This window comes from Molothrus aeneus, chromosome 6, assembly GCF_037042795.1.
Source record: "Molothrus aeneus isolate 106 chromosome 6, BPBGC_Maene_1.0, whole genome shotgun sequence".
Taxonomy (NCBI): Eukaryota; Metazoa; Chordata; class Aves; order Passeriformes; family Icteridae; genus Molothrus; species Molothrus aeneus.
Window position 1 is genome coordinate 55,967,495 of NC_089651.1, and position 19,191 is coordinate 55,986,685.

A 19,191-nucleotide genomic window follows, 5' to 3' on the forward strand; every position below is an offset into this window, starting at 1 on the left:
TTTCCTTGTGTATTGCCTCTAGACTCCTTGTAGCTGCTCCCCATGTCTGCTAGGCAGATGCTGCTTCACTTACAGACTGCTGCAGCTTGGAGTCTAATCATTCCTTTTTATGTGTGGAAACTCCTATCTTGATACTCCCATCTTAACAACTCCCCCCCAAAAACCCTAGGAAGAAAATACATTAATTAAAGGCCTTCATTTTATATTGTTGTTGAAAATATTAGTTTACATTGTATATATATATAAAAGAGAGAGAAGAGAATGTGACTTATTTTTCTTTGTCTGCTGCCAGCCTGGTCCTGATCATTTACCTATATACTCTTCATTCTATTTGGCTATCTAACACATAAAATCTTTAAAACAGTCTGAATTTTCCTTCATTGAAGGGTTTTGTTCATATTACCCAAAACAGCTGTGGCTCCTAACAGAGTGGGGTCTGAATGGAGAGGAAAGATACAATCCACAGGTAACCCCTTCATGCTGCTCCCAATGCTTATTTGGTTCCCAGGAATTTGGAGTAAAAGACTTACAGGACCAGGGTCTGGTCCACAGATTGTTGAGGGGCTGCATCAGGATGTGAGGACAATGCAGCCCTTTTATGTGCAAAAAACTAAGGTGCACTTCTATAGTGTTTAGCAGAAAACCTTTATTATCTGTGCCATTAGCCCTGAGGGTGGCTGGGAACATGACCTGGTCCTTACACAGACATAAATAGGATTACATAGACACGAGTCACACTCCATATAAGAACTAACCATCAAAATGCACTGGCATTTAAATCCCCTCTAGCTTGCAAAAGGCTTTATCTTTTAAAACAAAAGGAAATTCAAATTAAAAGCAGCAGTGTTTGGACCAGCAAAACAGTAATGTGAGGAGACAAGGAGGCTCAAGGAAAGCACAGAGAAACAAGGTAGAGACAAAATTGATACTGTGAAAAATTGCATTAGCAAAAATTAATTATAGGCAAGGCTGACTGAGTAACAGTGATATTACCTTGGTCTGGTTCTGGCTGTACTTGCAGAGATGTTGATAGCAAAGGAGGCAGAGCTGTTTCAGCTCCTAATTCTAACAAGTAGTTTTGGAAAGTTGTGTAGGTTTGAAGGTGTTTTGGTGTCCAGAATGCAAGGATGAATGACATGAGGCTTTATCCAGGCAAATTTATAAGCATTTAATTTCTCTTGAGTAAATTAAATTAATGCTTAGCAACTAATCAAGGGTTTTGGAAGACATTGCAATGTATAAGTGAGAAATGGACCTTGCTGGCTGTGTTCAAATTTTATGAGTTTTTCTGTTGTTTTGGTTTTACGTTTGTTTGGTTTTGTGTGATTTTTTTGGTAAATGCTAACTCAGTATGCTGGTTTTGGCTAGGGTAGAGCTATTTTTGTTCATAGCAGCCAGGGATGGGCTATGCTTTGAATTTGTGCCGGAGAAGGCACATCTTGAAGCATCAGTGGCTGTGCATGAGGCGTGCTGGAGCAGGTCCAACCCTAAGTGATTGCAGTTTGTGGATAAGCGCAAGCTGGAGCAGGAAGGGAGGGAGCAATGTTAAACCATAAAACCTCACTAAAGGGATCAGGAGTGGAGAGGGTAGTGGAAATGCCTTTCAATTGTTGTAATTCATGACTGGAGTTGTTATGGGAGTTGCTACAGCAGGAGCCAGCAGAAGCAGTGGAGGACAATCCTTAGAGCTGCAGCAGACCCCTGGCCTGGAGCTGCCTTTGGTGTCTGATACTCCCCACAACACAGCACCTCTCAGGTCCTGAGTGGCCACCATACCAGATGGAGCACAAAATCATGGGCTGAATGAACCTATTGGGAATTTTGGGGATGCTTCTGGTTTTTTATGGACATTTTACAGACGTTTCACACGGGTGGTCCATAGACTAATGGAATGTTATCTGTGAAATATATCAAACAGTGAGAATGAGGATGGAGGGTGATGATGATGTGTAGGACCTGAGCTTGATGTAAATGGTTTGGGATAAGAAGTGGAGATTGTGCTGGTTTGGGCTGGGGTGGAGTTAATTTTCTTCATAGTAGCTAGTATGGGGCTGTGCTTTGGATTTGTGCTGGAAACAGTGTTGATAACGGAGGGATAATTTTATTATCACTGGACGGTGCTTACACAGAGTCCAAGCTTCTCAACACCCCACCAGTGAGGAAACTGGGGCTGCACAGGCAGCTAGGAAGGGACACAGCCAGGACAGCTGACCAAAGGTGTGTCCCAGACCACGGGGTGTCATGCTCAGCATATAAAACTGGGGGAAGAAGAAGGAAGCGGGAGGGGGACATTTGGAATGATGGCATTTGTCTTCTCCAGTCACTGCTAGAAGTGATGTAGCCCTTCTTTCCTGCCTGCCCATGGGAAGTGATGAATGAATCCCCTGTTTTGCCTTGCTCGTGTGGGAGACTTTTGCCTCACCTATTCAACTGTTTTTATTTCAACCCACGAGTTTTCTCACTTTACTCTTCCAATTCTCTCCCCCATCTCACTGAGGGGAAGTGTGTGAGTGGCTGTGTGGTGCTTAGTTGCAGGCTGGGGTTAAAGCATACATAAGCTTTTTTTAAAGCATAAAAAGCTTTGTTTTACATGCAGTAAAACAAAGCTATTATCCCAAATGGGTTCCAGTTAATTTGCTTTTCTTGAAAATGAATGTAGCTACATTAAAGAAAAATACCCCCCCTTTGTCGGTGTTTGTGCATCTGGTATTTAAAAAACAATGCCAAAGGAGTTTATTTATTATGCTGCCCAAAATGTCTAAGATGAGTACATTTCTGCTTCAGAGCAAATGTTAATTATGTTTCAGGTTTTCCTGTGACAAAGATATAAAAAGTTTGATTTAGCCTTTTAAAAACCTCAGTGTTTGATGCCAGAAAATGCTGGTTAATTAACCTTCAGATTTCTGTGCTACATATGAGAATGCTTGCCTTATAAAATGATTCCATCATGTAAGAGCCTTAACTGCAGTGAACAACAAATTCAGAGGCTTGTTATGTCAGAAAGGAGGAGGAGGAACTTCTGTTTAGGTCTTGCCTTCAGAGGGAAAGGAAACACTGATAGTATCCCTGTAACCTTGCACTGATGAGCAGGCACCACATTGCTTTGGAAAGATTAATATTTGAGATCTGATGACTAAGTGGTGGTGGGAACAGCTGCTTTTAGAATCAGAGATAAAGGAAAAAAGGAAAACAAATCCAGAATTGCTATGAGAAAATCTTGCTGACATGTAATGCTGTCAGAGCATTTATAAAGAACAGAAACCCTATTCAGTGTCATTCAGGTACGTGCTATATTGAATGGAATATTTATTGTTGTAAATGTTGCCAAAGGTCTGCAATTGATAATCTCTGGATTTATGAACAATAGGCTCTGTGAGAGAAATGAGATAGGAAAAATTATTGAGAGTATTAATTTTGGTTGCAGTGTAAATTTGTTCTTAAAGTCTATCAGTTTATGCAGATTAAGTGTTCTTCCAATGAGCTTGGGGTTTTTAAATATTTGTGGATACAGGGAAAATGATGCAACTTTGCTATATTTTAGGTCTTTGGCTTAAGAATCTTACTAGAATAGGTTTGCTGCACTGAGAGAAGAAGGAGTATTTTGGAACATATGTGGTGTTTTAAGGTTTTTGGGAAATTCCACAGATAAATATACTAATAAAAGGTAAATGCCTCTTCCAAGCATCATAGCAATTGGTATAACCTGATCGAAACCAAATTGGGGTTACTGGAGCTCTCTTGACTTGACTTTTGAAATTCCAAGTCTCTCACTGATAAATGTCTCCGGTTTTGTTTTGACAGTTCTGAAGCAGTTTTCCCATTGAAGTCAGTGGTATAGATTTACACCCTTTTATTAACATCTTCAGCTTTAAGAAGGATCTTCCTCATTAGACAATGAGATCCAAGCCTGTTTTTTAAGTTTGGTTTTGGCACTGCTAAAAGGTTTATTTAACAATAACTAAAGATTGGGCAGCACGTGTGTAAATCTTCATCAAACCCATCAGAACCTTTGCCTGAATGCTCGTAAAAGACTTTTGGCTAGAAATGGCAAGAATGATCTGATCTTTAATCCTGGATGCTTTATAACAAAGGCTTTATTAGAGAAAATAAATTACAGCCTGGAGAGAGGATGGGATAAACAGCAAATTGTGCAGTTTATACCTTGGAATGGTTGGTAAATGTGCTATTTCTTTCTGGGAAAGGGTTCAGCCTTGTCATACAGAGAATGATGCACAATTACAATTTGTGTGTAGAGAAAGTTTTGATATGATTATGGGTGGCATGAGAAACTGCTTTTGACCATAAAGTCATTTACCATTTGCTTCTGATGTGCTCAGTGTTACCAGCAATGTGTTTCCTCATCCATATCCTTGAAATTCCTTGCTCATCTGTTGTCCCCACAAGAGGGGGAGTTCTAAGACTGGTGCTTTTACTGAAGCAACAAATACATGCTGTATTTCTGATTTAAAGCTTGGAAACTTTTATTTGTTATTTGAGAACTTTATTAAAATTCTTCTTTCTGTTTATGAGCAAAGTTCAGGCACTTCTCTGTGGCTGTCCTCCTGTTTGCTTTCCTTTCTGAACTTCCCTGTACCTTTTAAACTAGGATGTATCTTGCATTTTGCAGACACAGTGACTGTAACACAGCATTAGTGGAAGACAGTTCTAGTGTCTTCCCTGTCAGGCTGGTAATTCTGTGTGTGAGTGAACAGCTCAGTTTCCTCAGGCTTTCAAAGGAGAAATAACAATAAAAATTTTGGACCTGAAGGGATGGAGCAAATCTGATGCTTCTTTGCAGTTTATCTCATCAGTGCTGTAAATGAGAACCAGTAAATGGAGCTCCAAGTATTGCTGGAGAAAGTGGAAAAACACAAACTATTTTATATCCTTGAGAATTGTTTTGGCTGATAACCTGAAAAACTTTAAATATCACAGGAAGAAAATGCTCATAGTTTTAGAGGTGTTCTTAAAATGTTGCAACTGCAGAACTGTCTTCAAGAAGTCAAATGTGAGTGTCTATAATGATGTTCTGATCAAGAATGGGTTAAAATATATTAATTAAAACGACTATAAAGCCAGTTAGTATATAATCTCTTTAAATACTCTTAGTTTTAGTTCTAGTTCTTGAATATTGGCTTAAAGGTAAAAGTAGCAAAGAGCTTACAGTGATAAGGGATGGTGATCCAGGGGGCTGACCAGATCTTATATCCACTATTTTACTGTGTTCCTCTGCAGCATGCTTTTGCTAGCAGCAAGAAATATTCACATAAAAGAGTTTGCTGGTCCATTCCTTGAGAGACAGGACATAAGCTCAGCAGGCAGAAATTCCAGAAAAATGTCTCAGATTTCATTTTAATAAGACTAGGAGGGCATTACAAATTTGTCTTAATTAATATGTTCAACAAATGTCCATCTGTGAGAATCATCAACAGAATTCCAACTGACTCGGCTGAGACAGGATTGTACTCACAATAAAAGGCAGGTTTTCATGTCTAGGTTAATGATAAAACAAATCTAGAACAGCTTGCTTTGTTTAAGGGACTAAAACATATGCACAAACTTTTGTTACCTGTGGATGGTGCTAAACATACCAGACCTGGGCTTTCATGCAGCTTTATAAGAGTTTTTCACAGCTTGAAAGGCAGGAATAAGCAATGCCTTGGTTTCTGTGATCTTTCAGTGATTTAGTGATGGTGGAGAAAAAGTAAAGGCATGATGGCTCATTTATGAGGTGCTTTTAAGTATTTTAAGTAATCAAAAATCAGGTATGAAAAACTGCATTGAAAAACCTTTATTTTAAAGTTATAATGAAATTGCAGAAGCAAAGATATTTAATCTTGAATTTGCTGTTAATGTGAAAATGCACAACAAAATTATTACAATTGGAATAATCTTTTAGAGAAATTCCAGTAAGAAAATCAATTTACTTTAGCTAAAACCAGATAAGCAGCCAGAGGAGTTCTGCATTTTGTACATATTCAGACACAGGTTTCATTTCTATACCATGGTAGAAAAGATTGCTTATTCAAGTTTTATGACTAAAAAGAGAGAAGTTTTACACTTTTATGTGCTCTTTGGCTACCTAAATTAATCCTATGGCATGAATCATTTGCATTGTGAAGAGGCTGTCTGGAAAAAAAAACCACTGTAAATAAGACCATTTTATTTGGGGGGAGGAGAAAGTAGAATAAGACATATTGCAAATTGGTCTGATAGGAAAAAAGTCCACTGCTTTTTCTTTGCTCTTTAGGTCACTGAGATGTGAAAAAATTATTCTCTGACAACATTTCTGCAAGGAAGGTTTTCTTTTGCCAAAGACTGCTCTGGTTATCACCATTGCTTCTGAGCCTCACAAAGCAGGAGGTTATTTGAGGAGCCTGAAGCAGGGCATGCTCAAGGGAAAGCTTAGCCAGGATCAATGAATCCTGCATTTCTCACATCCATGCCAAACAGAACCTCCCACCCTCGCTTTTGGAGCTCTGGCAGCTCAGATCTGCCAGGGTGGTGGAGCATGACCTGCAGAAATAGATGAGTTCCCATAATTTGGAGATGTGTCCCACCCACTTGTCTGCCCAACATCAGACTTGTTGCCTATAGATTGCCAGGGATCAGGTTTTAAGGGGCAGTAAAGACTTTTCTCCTTTGTGCATCGGCAAAAGGACTTTTGATCTTTTCACTGGTCTTCATGCCTAGTGAAGAACAGCTGCTACCAGGGAAAGTCTCATCTCTGCTTTCATCAACAATGAGATAGTATCTCCCCTGAGAGTGTAGGAATTTTCAATTCCTGCTCTATCCCTATTGCCTGATTTACTTGTTTTTCTTCACATATTGACTTTTTTAGCCACCATCTCTTTCCTCTCAAATTTCTGCCTGGCATGAGTGCATTGCTGCAGGCTCTGCTCTCTTCATGCTGCTGTATATCCTCACAGCCCTCAGTGGGCAAACTGCAGTGGGAAAAGGGAATAAACAAGGTGGAGTTTTCAGTCCCCAATTTATTTATAATACAAGAGCTGCTGATTTGTTGTAAGAGTAAATAGAAAGAACTTGACTTGAGTCAAAAAATCTCAGCCCCTGTGCCAGCTCATGTCTATACCCTGCCAATAACAGAGACAGTTATTCAGAAACCCTCCAAGCTGTGTAAAAGTTCTATTGGGCAAAATGAGGCGTTTTACCCGTGTGCTTTTTCTCTTGTTGAGGGCAGAGGATTGAGCATGGTATTCTGCTCCTCAGCAGACTAGAGTGGTGGAACATCTTTGATGGTGATGTGAGCAGTGGGATTTAGGTGCTGATCGCCAAGTTTGCTGATGGCACCAAGCTCTGTGGTGCAGTCTCTGCTCTGCTCTTGTGAAAGCCCAGCTAGAGTGCTGCATCCAGCTCTGGGACCCTCAACATAAGAAAGACAAAGAAAATAAGATTCAGTGAGTCCAGAGGAGGCCATGAAATTCATCAGAGGGCTGGAGCACGTCTCATATGAGCACAGGCTGAGAGAGCTGGGGGTGTTCAGACTGGAGAAAAGAAAGCTCTGGTACTTCCAGTGCCTAAAGGGGCTCCAGGAGAGCTGAAGAGGGACTTTTTACCCAGATGTGTAGTGACAGAACAAGACAGAATGGCTTCAAACTGAAAGAGAACAGGTTTAGGTTGGATATTAGGAAGAAATTCTTTACTGTGAGGGTGGTGAGCCACTGGCACAGGTTTCCCAGAGAAACTGTGGATGCCCCATCCCTGGAAATGTTCAAAGCCAGGCTGGATTGAGTTCTGAGCAGCCTGGTCTCATGGAATGTGTCCCTGCCCATGGCTGGGGGGCTTGAAATGAGGTAATCTTCAAGGTCCCTTCCAACCCAACCCAAACCATTCATGGATTCAGTTATAGTTCTATGAATACACTTTTTGTAAATTACTAGAAAGAAATGGAGTGGAGGAAGGCATAAGTACTTTGTTCTAGGACACTGTCATTAAGAGGGAAATGTTGATTGAAGGAATTAATTCCTCCTGGATCCAAGGAACAGGTGTATTCCATGCTGTTGGGACAGAGCTATGGTGTGGCAATCAAAACAAGAATAATTTTTTTAGAATTAGCTTCCCTAATGGTATGTGCTGGTATGTGCTGAGAGACCCAAGTGTGCTTCAGAGATGCTGGATGCAGATGCACATCCCAGATCCATGAAAATCTAAATCCCCATGCTGCTCTTCCCTGCCCTTTCTTGTATCAGGGATGCTTTCTTTTTAATAATGAAGTTCTTACTGGAAAAGGGTGCTATTCTTTGTACTGGCTTCTGCCATGATACTGCTGCAGATTGAAGCATGATTACAAAATCCTCAGATAGATCCTTGTAATTATACTTTGTGTAATAGTTTAAATAGATGTTTCTTTTCTAATAGGACACACTAAAATTTTCATGCTGAAATGCAAATATTCTTTTTGACCAAAAAGTCAAAATAATTGAAATAATTACATGGAGAGTAAAGGAGCTGAAGTGTCTCAGTTTGCATTTGTATTCTTGAGCAGGACAGTGGCTTTTCATTTCTGGTGCCTGAAACCCTAAGTCTATGAAACAATACTTAAGAGATACAAATCATAGAAAGCTTAAATCCACTCTCAGATGTGGTAACATTTTAATGGTCCACAAATTGAAAGGCCACAAGTAAAGTCAACCTTAACTCTAGTTTGAACTGAGATCTGAAAATATTTTTCAGTAATGGGAAGGTGGATAGGGAAATCTAGAGAGCAATCAATCATGCATCCTGCTCAAAGTGAGTCTTTTTGAATCTTTCCAAAGACAGGGATTTCACAGCCTTTCTGGATACCCTGTTCCTGCCCTTAATTCTCACTGTGGAGAATTTTCCCCATGTTTTACTGGGATTTCCCTTGCACTGGCATCTGTGATCTCCTGACCTGTGCACTTTCTGTAAAAAGAGTCTGGACTCCTTGTCTTTGTAACTCAGGGGGTCGAAGACTGAAGTTGTGTATTCCTCTAGTGGAACAAATCCAGCTCCTTTGGTGCCCCCATGTCATATCCATTGAGCTCTGACATGTATTTATGAATGTTTAGAATAATCTAGGAGTTGTCAGTGTTCTGAGTAACTTTAGGCTAACACAGACTCGAGAGTGGTCATTTTGCTGGTTTCAAAGTATTTTTTCCTGTGAGATTTTGAGCTGCACTATTTTATTTAGAGTTGGTCTTGAGGCCATTGAGGACAGGTTATTAATTTTGGAGGAATGAGTACAATATCTGAAGTTTGGACAGACAGCTGTGTTTTGTATTTTGCTTCCCTATCTCTCCCTTACTTGTTGCATCCAGTCCTTCTCAGGTAATAATAAACTTGTTTACTTGCCTGCCTTCTGTTGGCAATATCTGGCACTGCTGTGTTTAATGAGTAATAAGTTTGTCACAAAACCTGAAGCACAAGTATCATCTGCATCAGGAATGACTTTCCTTTAGTAATCACTTTTCCAGAAGATGAGTCAGTTCATTGCTGCAGGGAGTTGTGTAAAATGTAACTGAAGAGAATATTAATAGAATGCTCTGTGAGATGACTGAGGATCTTTGGCTGTGGGGTGGTGGAATGCACGCTTGTTGAATCACCTCTATTAAACCCAAAGGCACAATGATTGCACTTTAGTCTAAGCCTAGCAGAGAGAAAAAGGTCATCTTGATTCTCTATTGCAAAAAATCTTTACTCAAAAAACATACAAAATGCTAAGCAGTTTGTAGTGTATGTTGATGGAAGGGTGCCTGAGAACATCCATCACTCCCTTGCTTTTTGAAGTGTTGTACTTTTCTACAAAAAGCTATTGTACTATGTTCCCAGGCAGGCACCCTGCCTTCTCCACCTATTTTTCCCCTTTCCAAAACTAAAAAAAAAACCCCCAAACAACCTAAAACTGGAAAAAAATTAATTAGTTTTTTTCCCACAAGGCTTTTAAAGAGGTACTTGGTATAGGTAATGTGCAGTAAGAGGCTTTTGAGGGTTTTGAAATACGTCAGATGGCTTAATTATTTACCCATGTGTCTGTTTGACTATGACATCTAAACCAGTCCTTGTGCCTCATCTGGCATGTCTTGCATGGTGACTCAAGATACATTCAGTTGTTGTAGAGTTATTCAAAGACAAGAAACTTAAATTTTTTTAATTTTTTTTTTTTTTTTTGGATGGAGAATATTAGTAACATTAATTTTTTCCCTACATCCTCATGGATAGTGGTGTCATCCTCAGGGTGCTGGAGCTAATGAAGCTGCTTTATGTCAGAAGTGAATCCTGCCTGTAGTGTCTTAGATTTGTGAATGGTAAGTGTTACTTGAGGGACTGGCCAGAATGGCTGTTGTTTACTTAATAATTGGCATTTCAGTTGTTGAATATCTTGCTAAGCTAAACTGACTTCAGCGGGCTGAAACATTTGCAGGCTCCCAGGAGACTGGGATATAAAAATAATAGACACCTGTTTTGTTTCTGTGTCTGGTACAGATCTAGTGCAGAGCTGACAGACTGCATCTAAATAATGTATTTTATCATTGAATCTTGCTTTTAAAATCTTTTTTTCCGAGGAAGAGGGCGTGTTGGGACAGGAGTTCACTTTAGGAAGTAGTTAATTTCTGTTTCATGAGTAGTGTTTAGGATATTATACCAGGATGGAACAAATTTATTAGCCTATTGCACTACTTCTTGTAATCCTTGCATTAAATGTGGTTGTGCTTCCTTCTGAGGTGTTTGTGGAGTTTTTGTCGAGTCTCAGATCTTGAGATCTGTTTCCCTCATTCTTCAGTTCTTCTTTAAGACACACAAATTCACAGTTCAGCAGGCAATTTTTAGGGCCTTCTGAGCAATAATGCATCATTTCAGCAGTCTCACTTTATTTGTGAGGCTCTGGGCTCCCCATTTGAAATTCTCTGTGTAAAGAAATGTGATCAACGTGAGCTCATGTAGATCCATAGTCTACTGTGGCTGGACTATTTCTGCTCCCCAAGTTAATCTCAGGTCAATACTGTTATTTTTTCACTACATTACAGCCTGTTGAAGACCATGAGTGCAGTTTTCTTTAACCTGCTGGACCCCAGAGTCTCCTTCTCTTGTAAATAAGTTATGAGCAGAGTGTTTTTCAGGAAGGCTGTGCTGACTTCTTATGCTTCTGTGAACTCTTCCCCTAAAACAAGCTTCATTCTTGCTTCTGGTAACTTCTGTGCACGTTTCTAAATGCTGTGTGTTGCCCTTTGGAGACAATATCTCCTTCTGCTAAGCACACACTCATTAGTGGATTTCCTCTGCAGAAAAACATGACTCAAATCTCAGCTGATTTCTGTTCATAAAATTCCGTAGTAGCAGCCTCTGTGTTCTCTCTGCTTCCACAGTGTGCAGGCATGTATTTGCTAAATGCTGAGGGAAACCACAAAACCAGTTTGCCTGCTGCAAAAGCTGGCACAGCAGAATGTCTCTGGCTGACTGGAACAGAGATGTGGCTGTGATGCTGCTCAGGCCCTTCCCTCCAGAGGGTTTGGGGTTCCCCTGTGCTGTGTGCCCTTCCAAAGGAGGCAGAGGGACAAAGAAAGCACAGACAGCTTTTGCTGGACATGCCAGATCCTCTGGCAGAGTGCCCATGCTCATCCTGAGTACCTGCAGCCTCTGACACTGCAAGGGGAATTCAGCTTTGCTTATACTGAATCTTTAAATGTGTGTTGAATCCAGCGTGCTCATTTGGCTCACCCGTAGTAACCCCTGAAAATACTCCTAATTTTATTTGTTCCATCATTTCCTTCTAAAAAATTACCCACCCCATAACCTGGGAGTGAAAGCACCTTTGGTTTTATCAGTGGTTTTTCTGCAGTGGAGTTTGCACAATGCCTGGTTTTTCCTGGAGGAGGCTGTGAAGCATCTGGTGGGGGCAGATGAAGTGTATGGGTTGTGTGAGGGGTGAGGTCAGAATCCCCTGCTTGGGCTGCTCTGGAGGTCCAGTCCAAGAACTGCTGGACACAAACAGCTGCTGAGATATCTCATTTTCCTGTTTCCCACAAAGGAAAAAACAGCTGCTGGGTCTAAATTGCCTGAGCTGATTTAAATGAGTTTCTGGTTATTTCTACACATATCTTCAGTTTCACTGCCAGAGTGCAGGGTGAGGAGGAAGGAAAGACTCTCAATTATCCATTTTAGTCAAAAAGACTATTTCTTATATTTTCTGTTAATGCTTCTACTCTCAGTCCTCACCCTAGAGGAGAAAAAAATATCAATGCCCCAAGGTGACAGGCACACTAGAAATGCCATTGGCCTGAGAGCTTTGGGGACAGGGAGGTTGCTGGTACTTCTATAAACCCATGCTTGAATCTTCCTCATCTTCTTTATGGTCATGTGAGGCAAAAAAAGGTAAGAACATTTAGCATCTATACCTTGGCCACTTGTGGAATAGCAAAGCTGTGGGTGAATGTTTAGCTATCCTGTGGTTTCTCATATTAGGATCTGATTGCCATATGTAAAAGTACATTGCAATATCAGTTCTGGGGCTGAAACTTACTCTTTTGGATACAGAATTGTTTTGAATTGCAAACTAAGTCTGTTTTCAGAGCTGGAACAAATTGCAGATGAAACTCTTAGTGAAGAATAAAGAAAAAATGTTTTTAATGCTACAGTAAAATAATGCTTCTAGGACAGGGGTCTGTCTCAGGAGAATAATTTTGGTGGGCTTTATTTTTTTTTTTTTCAAAATTCTTTTCTCTCTTATATAATTTGTGTATGCCTGAATCTGGCAAAGAGTATTTACTGTGGGCAATTTAAGGTCTTGGTTTCGATAGCTGAGTGAGATGGGAGAAAGGACAGGGGGTAGTTGGGACGGGGATGGAGAGTTGCAGGGAATTATAAAACTTCTGGACCTTATGAAATCACTTGAGTTCTATTGTCAGCTTTGGAAATATCTGCATTTTATGATTTCTACTTTTCTAATGGCTCTGTTCAGAGCTGCTGTGCCCAGGGACCTCTCAGTGATGAAGTTGCACCTTGCTGACATCCACTCCCTGTGTTCCTCCTCTGTGCAGTGGAGCTCTGGATTTGGAGGGTGTAGGGGATGTGCATGTGTGTGTGTTTGTCTGCTTTCACAATGCCTGCTGTTACATGTTTGTGATGGAAAAGGGAAGCACCCTGGAGCACAAGGCTGAAGGCTGTGGTGCAGTTAACAGCAGGAGATGGTGAGTTGTTATAAAGAGAATTGATTTCTCCTCCATAGCTGTGGACCTTGGGGTAATTTTTCTCTGATAGGGAGCAGATTTACCCTGTTTGTAACTCCTGGTAAGATCCAAGTTGTCACCTTTATCTTTGTTTCAGGCAGGCCTCAAATAGTTTTGTTCCTAAAATTATTATTATTTTTAAGGGAGTCTGAACTCAATGTGTGTTTTAGCCTTTATTTTTAAGGATAATCTAGAAAACTTTCTTTAACTTAAAGGCAGTAAATTTGTACATTGACCATTTAAGTGCACTTGGTATGCAATCTGTTTTAACGAGACGTTTTTATGTTTTCTGATTTACTGGTTCCTTTTTTCTTTTATAGAAAAGGCCAAATGCTGAGCTTTTTTATTTTCTAATTTTTTTTTTTTAATTCTTTATTGTCTTAGGATGTATATTTAAACAGCCCTCTTCAATCTCGCTTCAAAATGTCCCTGTGCACGTCTTCTCACAAGGACTTTTCTCAGTTGCTGCCACTTCAGGATATTGGATGCAATAAAACAGAAATTAAAAATTCACCTGCTGGTGTCATCTCTCCAGTTCCTTACAGCTGCAATCAGTCCACGCTGGCAGCAGAGCACAGTCCAGTCTACCTTCCCTCATCTTTCATGGAAAACAGGCACGAATATTCCACCATGGCATTCTGCGGCCCCGCTATGGTCAACTACAACATTGCCAGCAATTTTGGGGACCCAGAGGGCATGACAGCCAGGCAAACCTCGAGCCCCAGCACTCTGTGGTCTGCTCCTGGCCACCTGTCCCCTCTGGCTCTGCACTGCCAGGGCTCCCTGCTGTATGCAGAGCAGCCCAAGAGCCTGTGGTGCGAGGCGCGCCCGATGGAGCCCGTGCTGCCCGGGAGCAGGTCAGTGCTGCTTGCTGCTTTACGACTTGGCTGAACATTATTTACAGCTTCCTTAGCTCAGGGCTTTGCTTTTTACTTTTGAATTAAAGCATTGCTCCCTCTGAAAAACAAAATGATGCAAAAAACCTGCACTAGAATCAGTCAGGGTGTGTGTGTGTGTTGTTTGTTTATTTGTTTGTTTTTATTGTATTTCTGAAATGAGATTTTTTTTCCCCAACACCTCCTTAGAGTACTATACATCAACACAGAGCATTACAAATACCTTCAGTGTGGGAACAGTTTACATTGCATAAACAAAAGTTCAAGACTGCTAGATAGATACTATTTTCTGTAACAAAATTAATTTTGTTCTGGCAGATTAAGTCCTTTGAGTGAAAGAGGTAAATGTTAATTCTTTTTGCCTTTTCATACAATATTGTTTTAATTCATTTTTACCCAGATTTTTTTTTACTGCTTCTAATAGATGTAAAGGCTTTTTGTTAACTTGAAATTCAAGGGAAATGTTTTTCTTTGCTTTTTGGCTTTAGTATAAGCAGTCACACAGCAGCATGCATCATGTTAAAAGGGGGCTGCTGCTGAAGAAGCCTGACTTTGTTTCTTGCTGCTGTTCCCAACTGACTTTGTAAAGTTGCTGTGAAGAGCAGAGTCACAGGCTAAATTTTCAGCTGACAAGAAACTCTGTTTGCCAAACCACATTCTTGTTCTGCACATTTACTCATATTGCAAACCCTAGCCAGGGTCTGGATCATCAGCTGATGAAACTGCTCCATTCTTGGGCACACATTTGTTGGATGGATAAAAGCTCAGGGGCTGCAGGTGCTGTTCCTGCTTCAGCAGCTGGATGTTCATTCATGGGCCTCCTTATTTAACTTCAGCAGTCATTTGGAGTATGAAAAATAGTGTGTCCTGGGAACAGTTTTAGTCCATGGTTAATAAAGGATTTGTGCTATTTTTGAGACTTCCCACACTCCTTCTGCAATGGGTGGGCTTTATGGAGTGCAAATATGCTCTTGGTGCAAGTGTGTGGATTGGGAAATATTCTTTGGGTAGCACTTACATACAGAAGAATTCCCCAAGCAGCTTTGATGTGAACAGGGGTCACATCCCAACTCTTTCCACTTTGGTTAAGGTTCCAAAACTTTGACAACCCTGGGAAGCTTAGGGTTTGAAGCTGTCCAGATGTTAGGACAGCAGCTGGAATAACCCAGGAGCAAGAGCACCCTGTCTGATGCTCTGCAGTGCCCTCTCCAGAACAGACAGAAGGGAAGCTGAACCTGTCCCATTGGACAGGTTATTAAATATTTAAATATTAAAATATTTAATGAATCATTTAAATAAATAAGTCATCAGCTATTTATATAGATATATAAGGACTATTGCTTATGCAGCTGATGATGACCTAACTTAGAGAATCAAGAAATTCTGGAGTATAACCTCTTCTTCACAGAATGGTTTGAATTGAAAGGTGTCTTAAAGACCATCTAGTTTCAACCCCTCTGCCATGGACAGGGACACCTTCCTCTAGACCAGGTTGCTCAGAGTACAAGGATGACCAGGAGAAAATCAGTGATTTATTACTTTAAGTGAAGTCCAAATTCCTTTCTAAAAAGGTATTATTTCTATATAGAACCCAGCATCCTAAAATAGAGAGGAGTACTAGGAGGTGTAAAGTGGTACATCTTTCACCATGTGGTTCCTCTGTGGCCACCAGGGTACATCCCCTGTTTTCCTGCATCCTTTGGTGCAGGAGCATGGTGGGCATCCATCCAACCACCTCCAGCTCACCTGCAGGCCCTGGCAGCTCATTCCTCTGCTGAGCATCCCGGGGTGCCCCAGTCCCACAGCAGCTGGGACATGGTCTCTACCCCCACGTGGGGCTGCCCTCTCTGGATTGCCCTGTGTGTGGAAATGCTGCTGGAGCAGCAGAGTCTCAGGGTATGGGAGTTTACCTGGAAGCCCTGGCTGTTTGCAGGCTCTGTAGCCCACACAGACAGACAAACTGATGGGTTTGAGCCTCCTGGTGTGAGGCTGCAGCTGCCACAGATGAGTGGCCCTGGTGCTGCTTGGCCTGCAGCAGGAATTTGTTCCAGATGGTTCTGCTGTGTGCCAGCTGTTTGCCTGGAGTCTGAGGAAGCATTGCAGCTTGCTTGTGTGCAGGGTCGCTGTTGTTAAACTTCTAAGCAGGGAAAGAAAAAGTGCTTTTTAAAATACACTTGTCATGACTGGGAGGTAAAAACCAACAATCCTCACCCAGGTGTTGTGGTGTATGTTTTTTCTTTATTTTCATCCATAACCTCAGTGTTTTATCAAGGGCAATAAACATTGATCTCCACAGCATATCAGTCAATCACAGAGAGGCTCTCCAGCTGATTTTGAGCCTCTTCTGACCCTCACAATTGGGTAACATTTCCCAAGTAAAGCTTTAAAATGTACCTCTTTTATTAATGTGAAACACCAAATTACTTTTGCTTCCAAATACAGGGGAATAGGAATGAATAGGAATGCTCTTCCCTCCTTTGATTAGCAGCAATTTAGGCATGTGTGATACAGCCCCTTTACTCTTGGGGAGAGTTCCCCCTCCCTGGCGTTCCCAGCATGGCACAGAGGGAAATAACTCAGAGATTCACCAACCCATTAACGAGGTGTGTATGTAATCAAAGACCCAGCTCATTAAATACTTAAACACTCCTCGGCCCTGCTATAGCTGAATGAATTAACATTGAAAAAAAATCTCTCAGTAACTTAATTGTACAACAAATATCTTAATAATTCTGTTTTGAAATTTGCTCCAAGAAGCACCTTTTCCTCCTTTCCAAATTTTTCACCAGGAAATTAGAGCATGTTCTCCTCAAAAACTTATGAGCTTGATGATTTTCAGTTGGCATGTGGGTATGTTTGTCCTTACCTCCTGTCATGAAACCAGCACAAAATCTACTTTTAATATACTAGTTAAAGGCTCTTTGACAGCACTTTCAGCATGTTTCCACTATTTTGCTTAAACTTGCACTTGTTCTGTAGAAGTCATAAAACCATGTTACCTGCTGTCTTATCCCAACTGGTTTTTCTTCTCCTCCCTAATCCTTCTGGAAGGTTGGATGAGGAAAATTCTAGAGTTATGAAGTTCTGCCTCTATGCTTGAATTTATACCTATAAATTGACTATACACCATTCCTTTTCTCAAACTCTGAGCTGCTCAGAGTTTGCACATGACACTTCTCTCTCTGTCTAGAAATTGTATTGACCCTGAAAGCACAGTGTGCAAAACCTACCAAGAAAATGAGGTCCAGATAAAAAGGATACAATGGATGTTCTTCCTGTACCTAAGCCCAACGTTACTGATAATCTAAGCTCCTTTCCTCTTTTGTTTGTTTACAGGATCTTGGTGTCAGGAATTGGCTGTTTTTTCGTGGTTTTTCCTGTTTTAATTTTAATCCCTTCATGAAGAATAGTTCCTGTATGTTGGAGTTATTTGCAACGCTTCAGGGATACCTATATCTTACTAATTTAGATAAAGAAACATTTTTTAAACATATGGAAGTATTTTATTAATTGTGTTTCTTCATTCTTCCTGTATTCAGACTTCTGTTTAGCATTAGAGTGATCAACATGGGCTGTCACCTTGAACAGAAAACATCATGAGCTGATCTTGTAGGCTGAGATTCACACCCCAGTTATTTGTCTGCAGAATGTCATTGAATGAGTTAAGCCTCATGTAAAGGATGAAGCACTTGGGAATGGATGTGTGTTGTAATTTTGCCTTACTAACAGGACAAAGCAACTGCAGCTCTGTTCATTGTAGCATTTATAATATCAGTCTGAGCTGTCTGAGTTCTCCTTTTCCATGTGAAGCTCTCAAGAGGCAAAATCCACTTGGTTCACAAATTCCTGGACTTGCATATTTCCAATAATTCTTCAAGACCCATCAGCATTCTGTATGATTTTTCTCAGGGTTCATGAGATTGCTTCAGCAGCAGTCCAGGTTTATGCCTAAATCCTTCTAGTGTGTCATCATTGGGATCAGACTACAAGCTTTAAATGCTTTATCTTGTCAGAAAAGGCTTAGCAGTGTTTCACACTATCCTGTGTTCAGGAACATGAAGACTCTATAGAGAGAGAATAGAAGACAATGAAAAATTATGAAACTCTTTGCAGTGCAGTTTAAATTTTTCCTCTTTTATAACATATGTTTTTTCTCTTCTGTCAGAGAAACATTAAAAAGAAAAACTAATGGCAATGACTGTACAAGCCCAATTGCAAATAATCCTGGCTCAAAAAAGGATGCCCACTTCTGTGCAGTCTGCAGTGACTATGCTTCAGGATACCACTACGGGGTCTGGTCCTGTGAAGGCTGCAAAGCATTTTTTAAAAGAAGCATTCAAGGTAGGACAAACAGGTTTTGATAATTTGCTTAAATAAATTGTTTCATGTGACCAGAGGCTGCAGCAGTTGACCTAGTAATGAGCTGCTCTGAAATCCTGGTGTCTGGTGCTCCATGCTGAAAATAGAGCAACACATGATTTGGCTCTTTTATCTCTTGGCTCTGATGTTATCAAGATCTGGACATGTTACAGAGTGAGGAATTGATTTCTTTAGAGAAGAGGTGGAATGCATAGCACAGTGAGGCCCTGCAGCCTGGGATGGCACTGCAGACCTGTGAATCTGATGGGAGTTGGTGGCCCAGCTTAACTGTGGTAATTGAGAATTAGTTGTCATAGGCACAGTAAGAGTAGGCAATTATCTGGAGACTTTGCTTGCTGGGAGCTCTTCTTGACAAGAGTTTATTGCCTGGAGCTGTTGAGTCACAGTGTACAGTATCTACACACTGTGGAGGATGGAAAAATATGTGTAGCAAATATCAGGTACTAACCTGATTATCATTAATGCTTAGCCCTCCACCCCTCAGAGCCTGCACTGCAGTATCTCTTACCCTGCCAGGCCTCTCTATCTAAGACTTCCACTTCCATGTTTAAATTCTTAAATATTTGGTATTTAGTTCAAGTTTGCTGCATGGCTGCAGTGTGAATTAAGTGTGGGGCTCCACATTTGCTGTCACAGCCAGTGGAAGTCACACAGGCACTGTACTGCAGCTTTGGGCACTTAGTTTCTTTAACCTTGGCCTAGTTATCCTG

The 19,191-nt window shown here is 40.8% G+C and overlaps 1 protein-coding gene across 1 annotated transcript in view; it reads left to right on the top strand.

Moving 5' to 3' along the window:
- The first annotated feature begins 3,071 nt into the window (after window positions 1–3,071).
- ESR2 (estrogen receptor 2) overlaps window positions 3,072–19,191 on the top strand; it is a 43,184-nt gene continuing 27,064 nt past the window's right edge. The window contains exons 1-3 of the mRNA XM_066552475.1: window positions 3,072–3,281; window positions 13,590–14,062; window positions 18,267–18,442. Coding sequence (XP_066408572.1) covers window positions 13,629–14,062; window positions 18,267–18,442 — 610 coding nt within the window. The 5' untranslated portion in view covers window positions 3,072–3,281; window positions 13,590–13,628. The remainder of the gene's footprint in view (window positions 3,282–13,589; window positions 14,063–18,266; window positions 18,443–19,191) is intronic.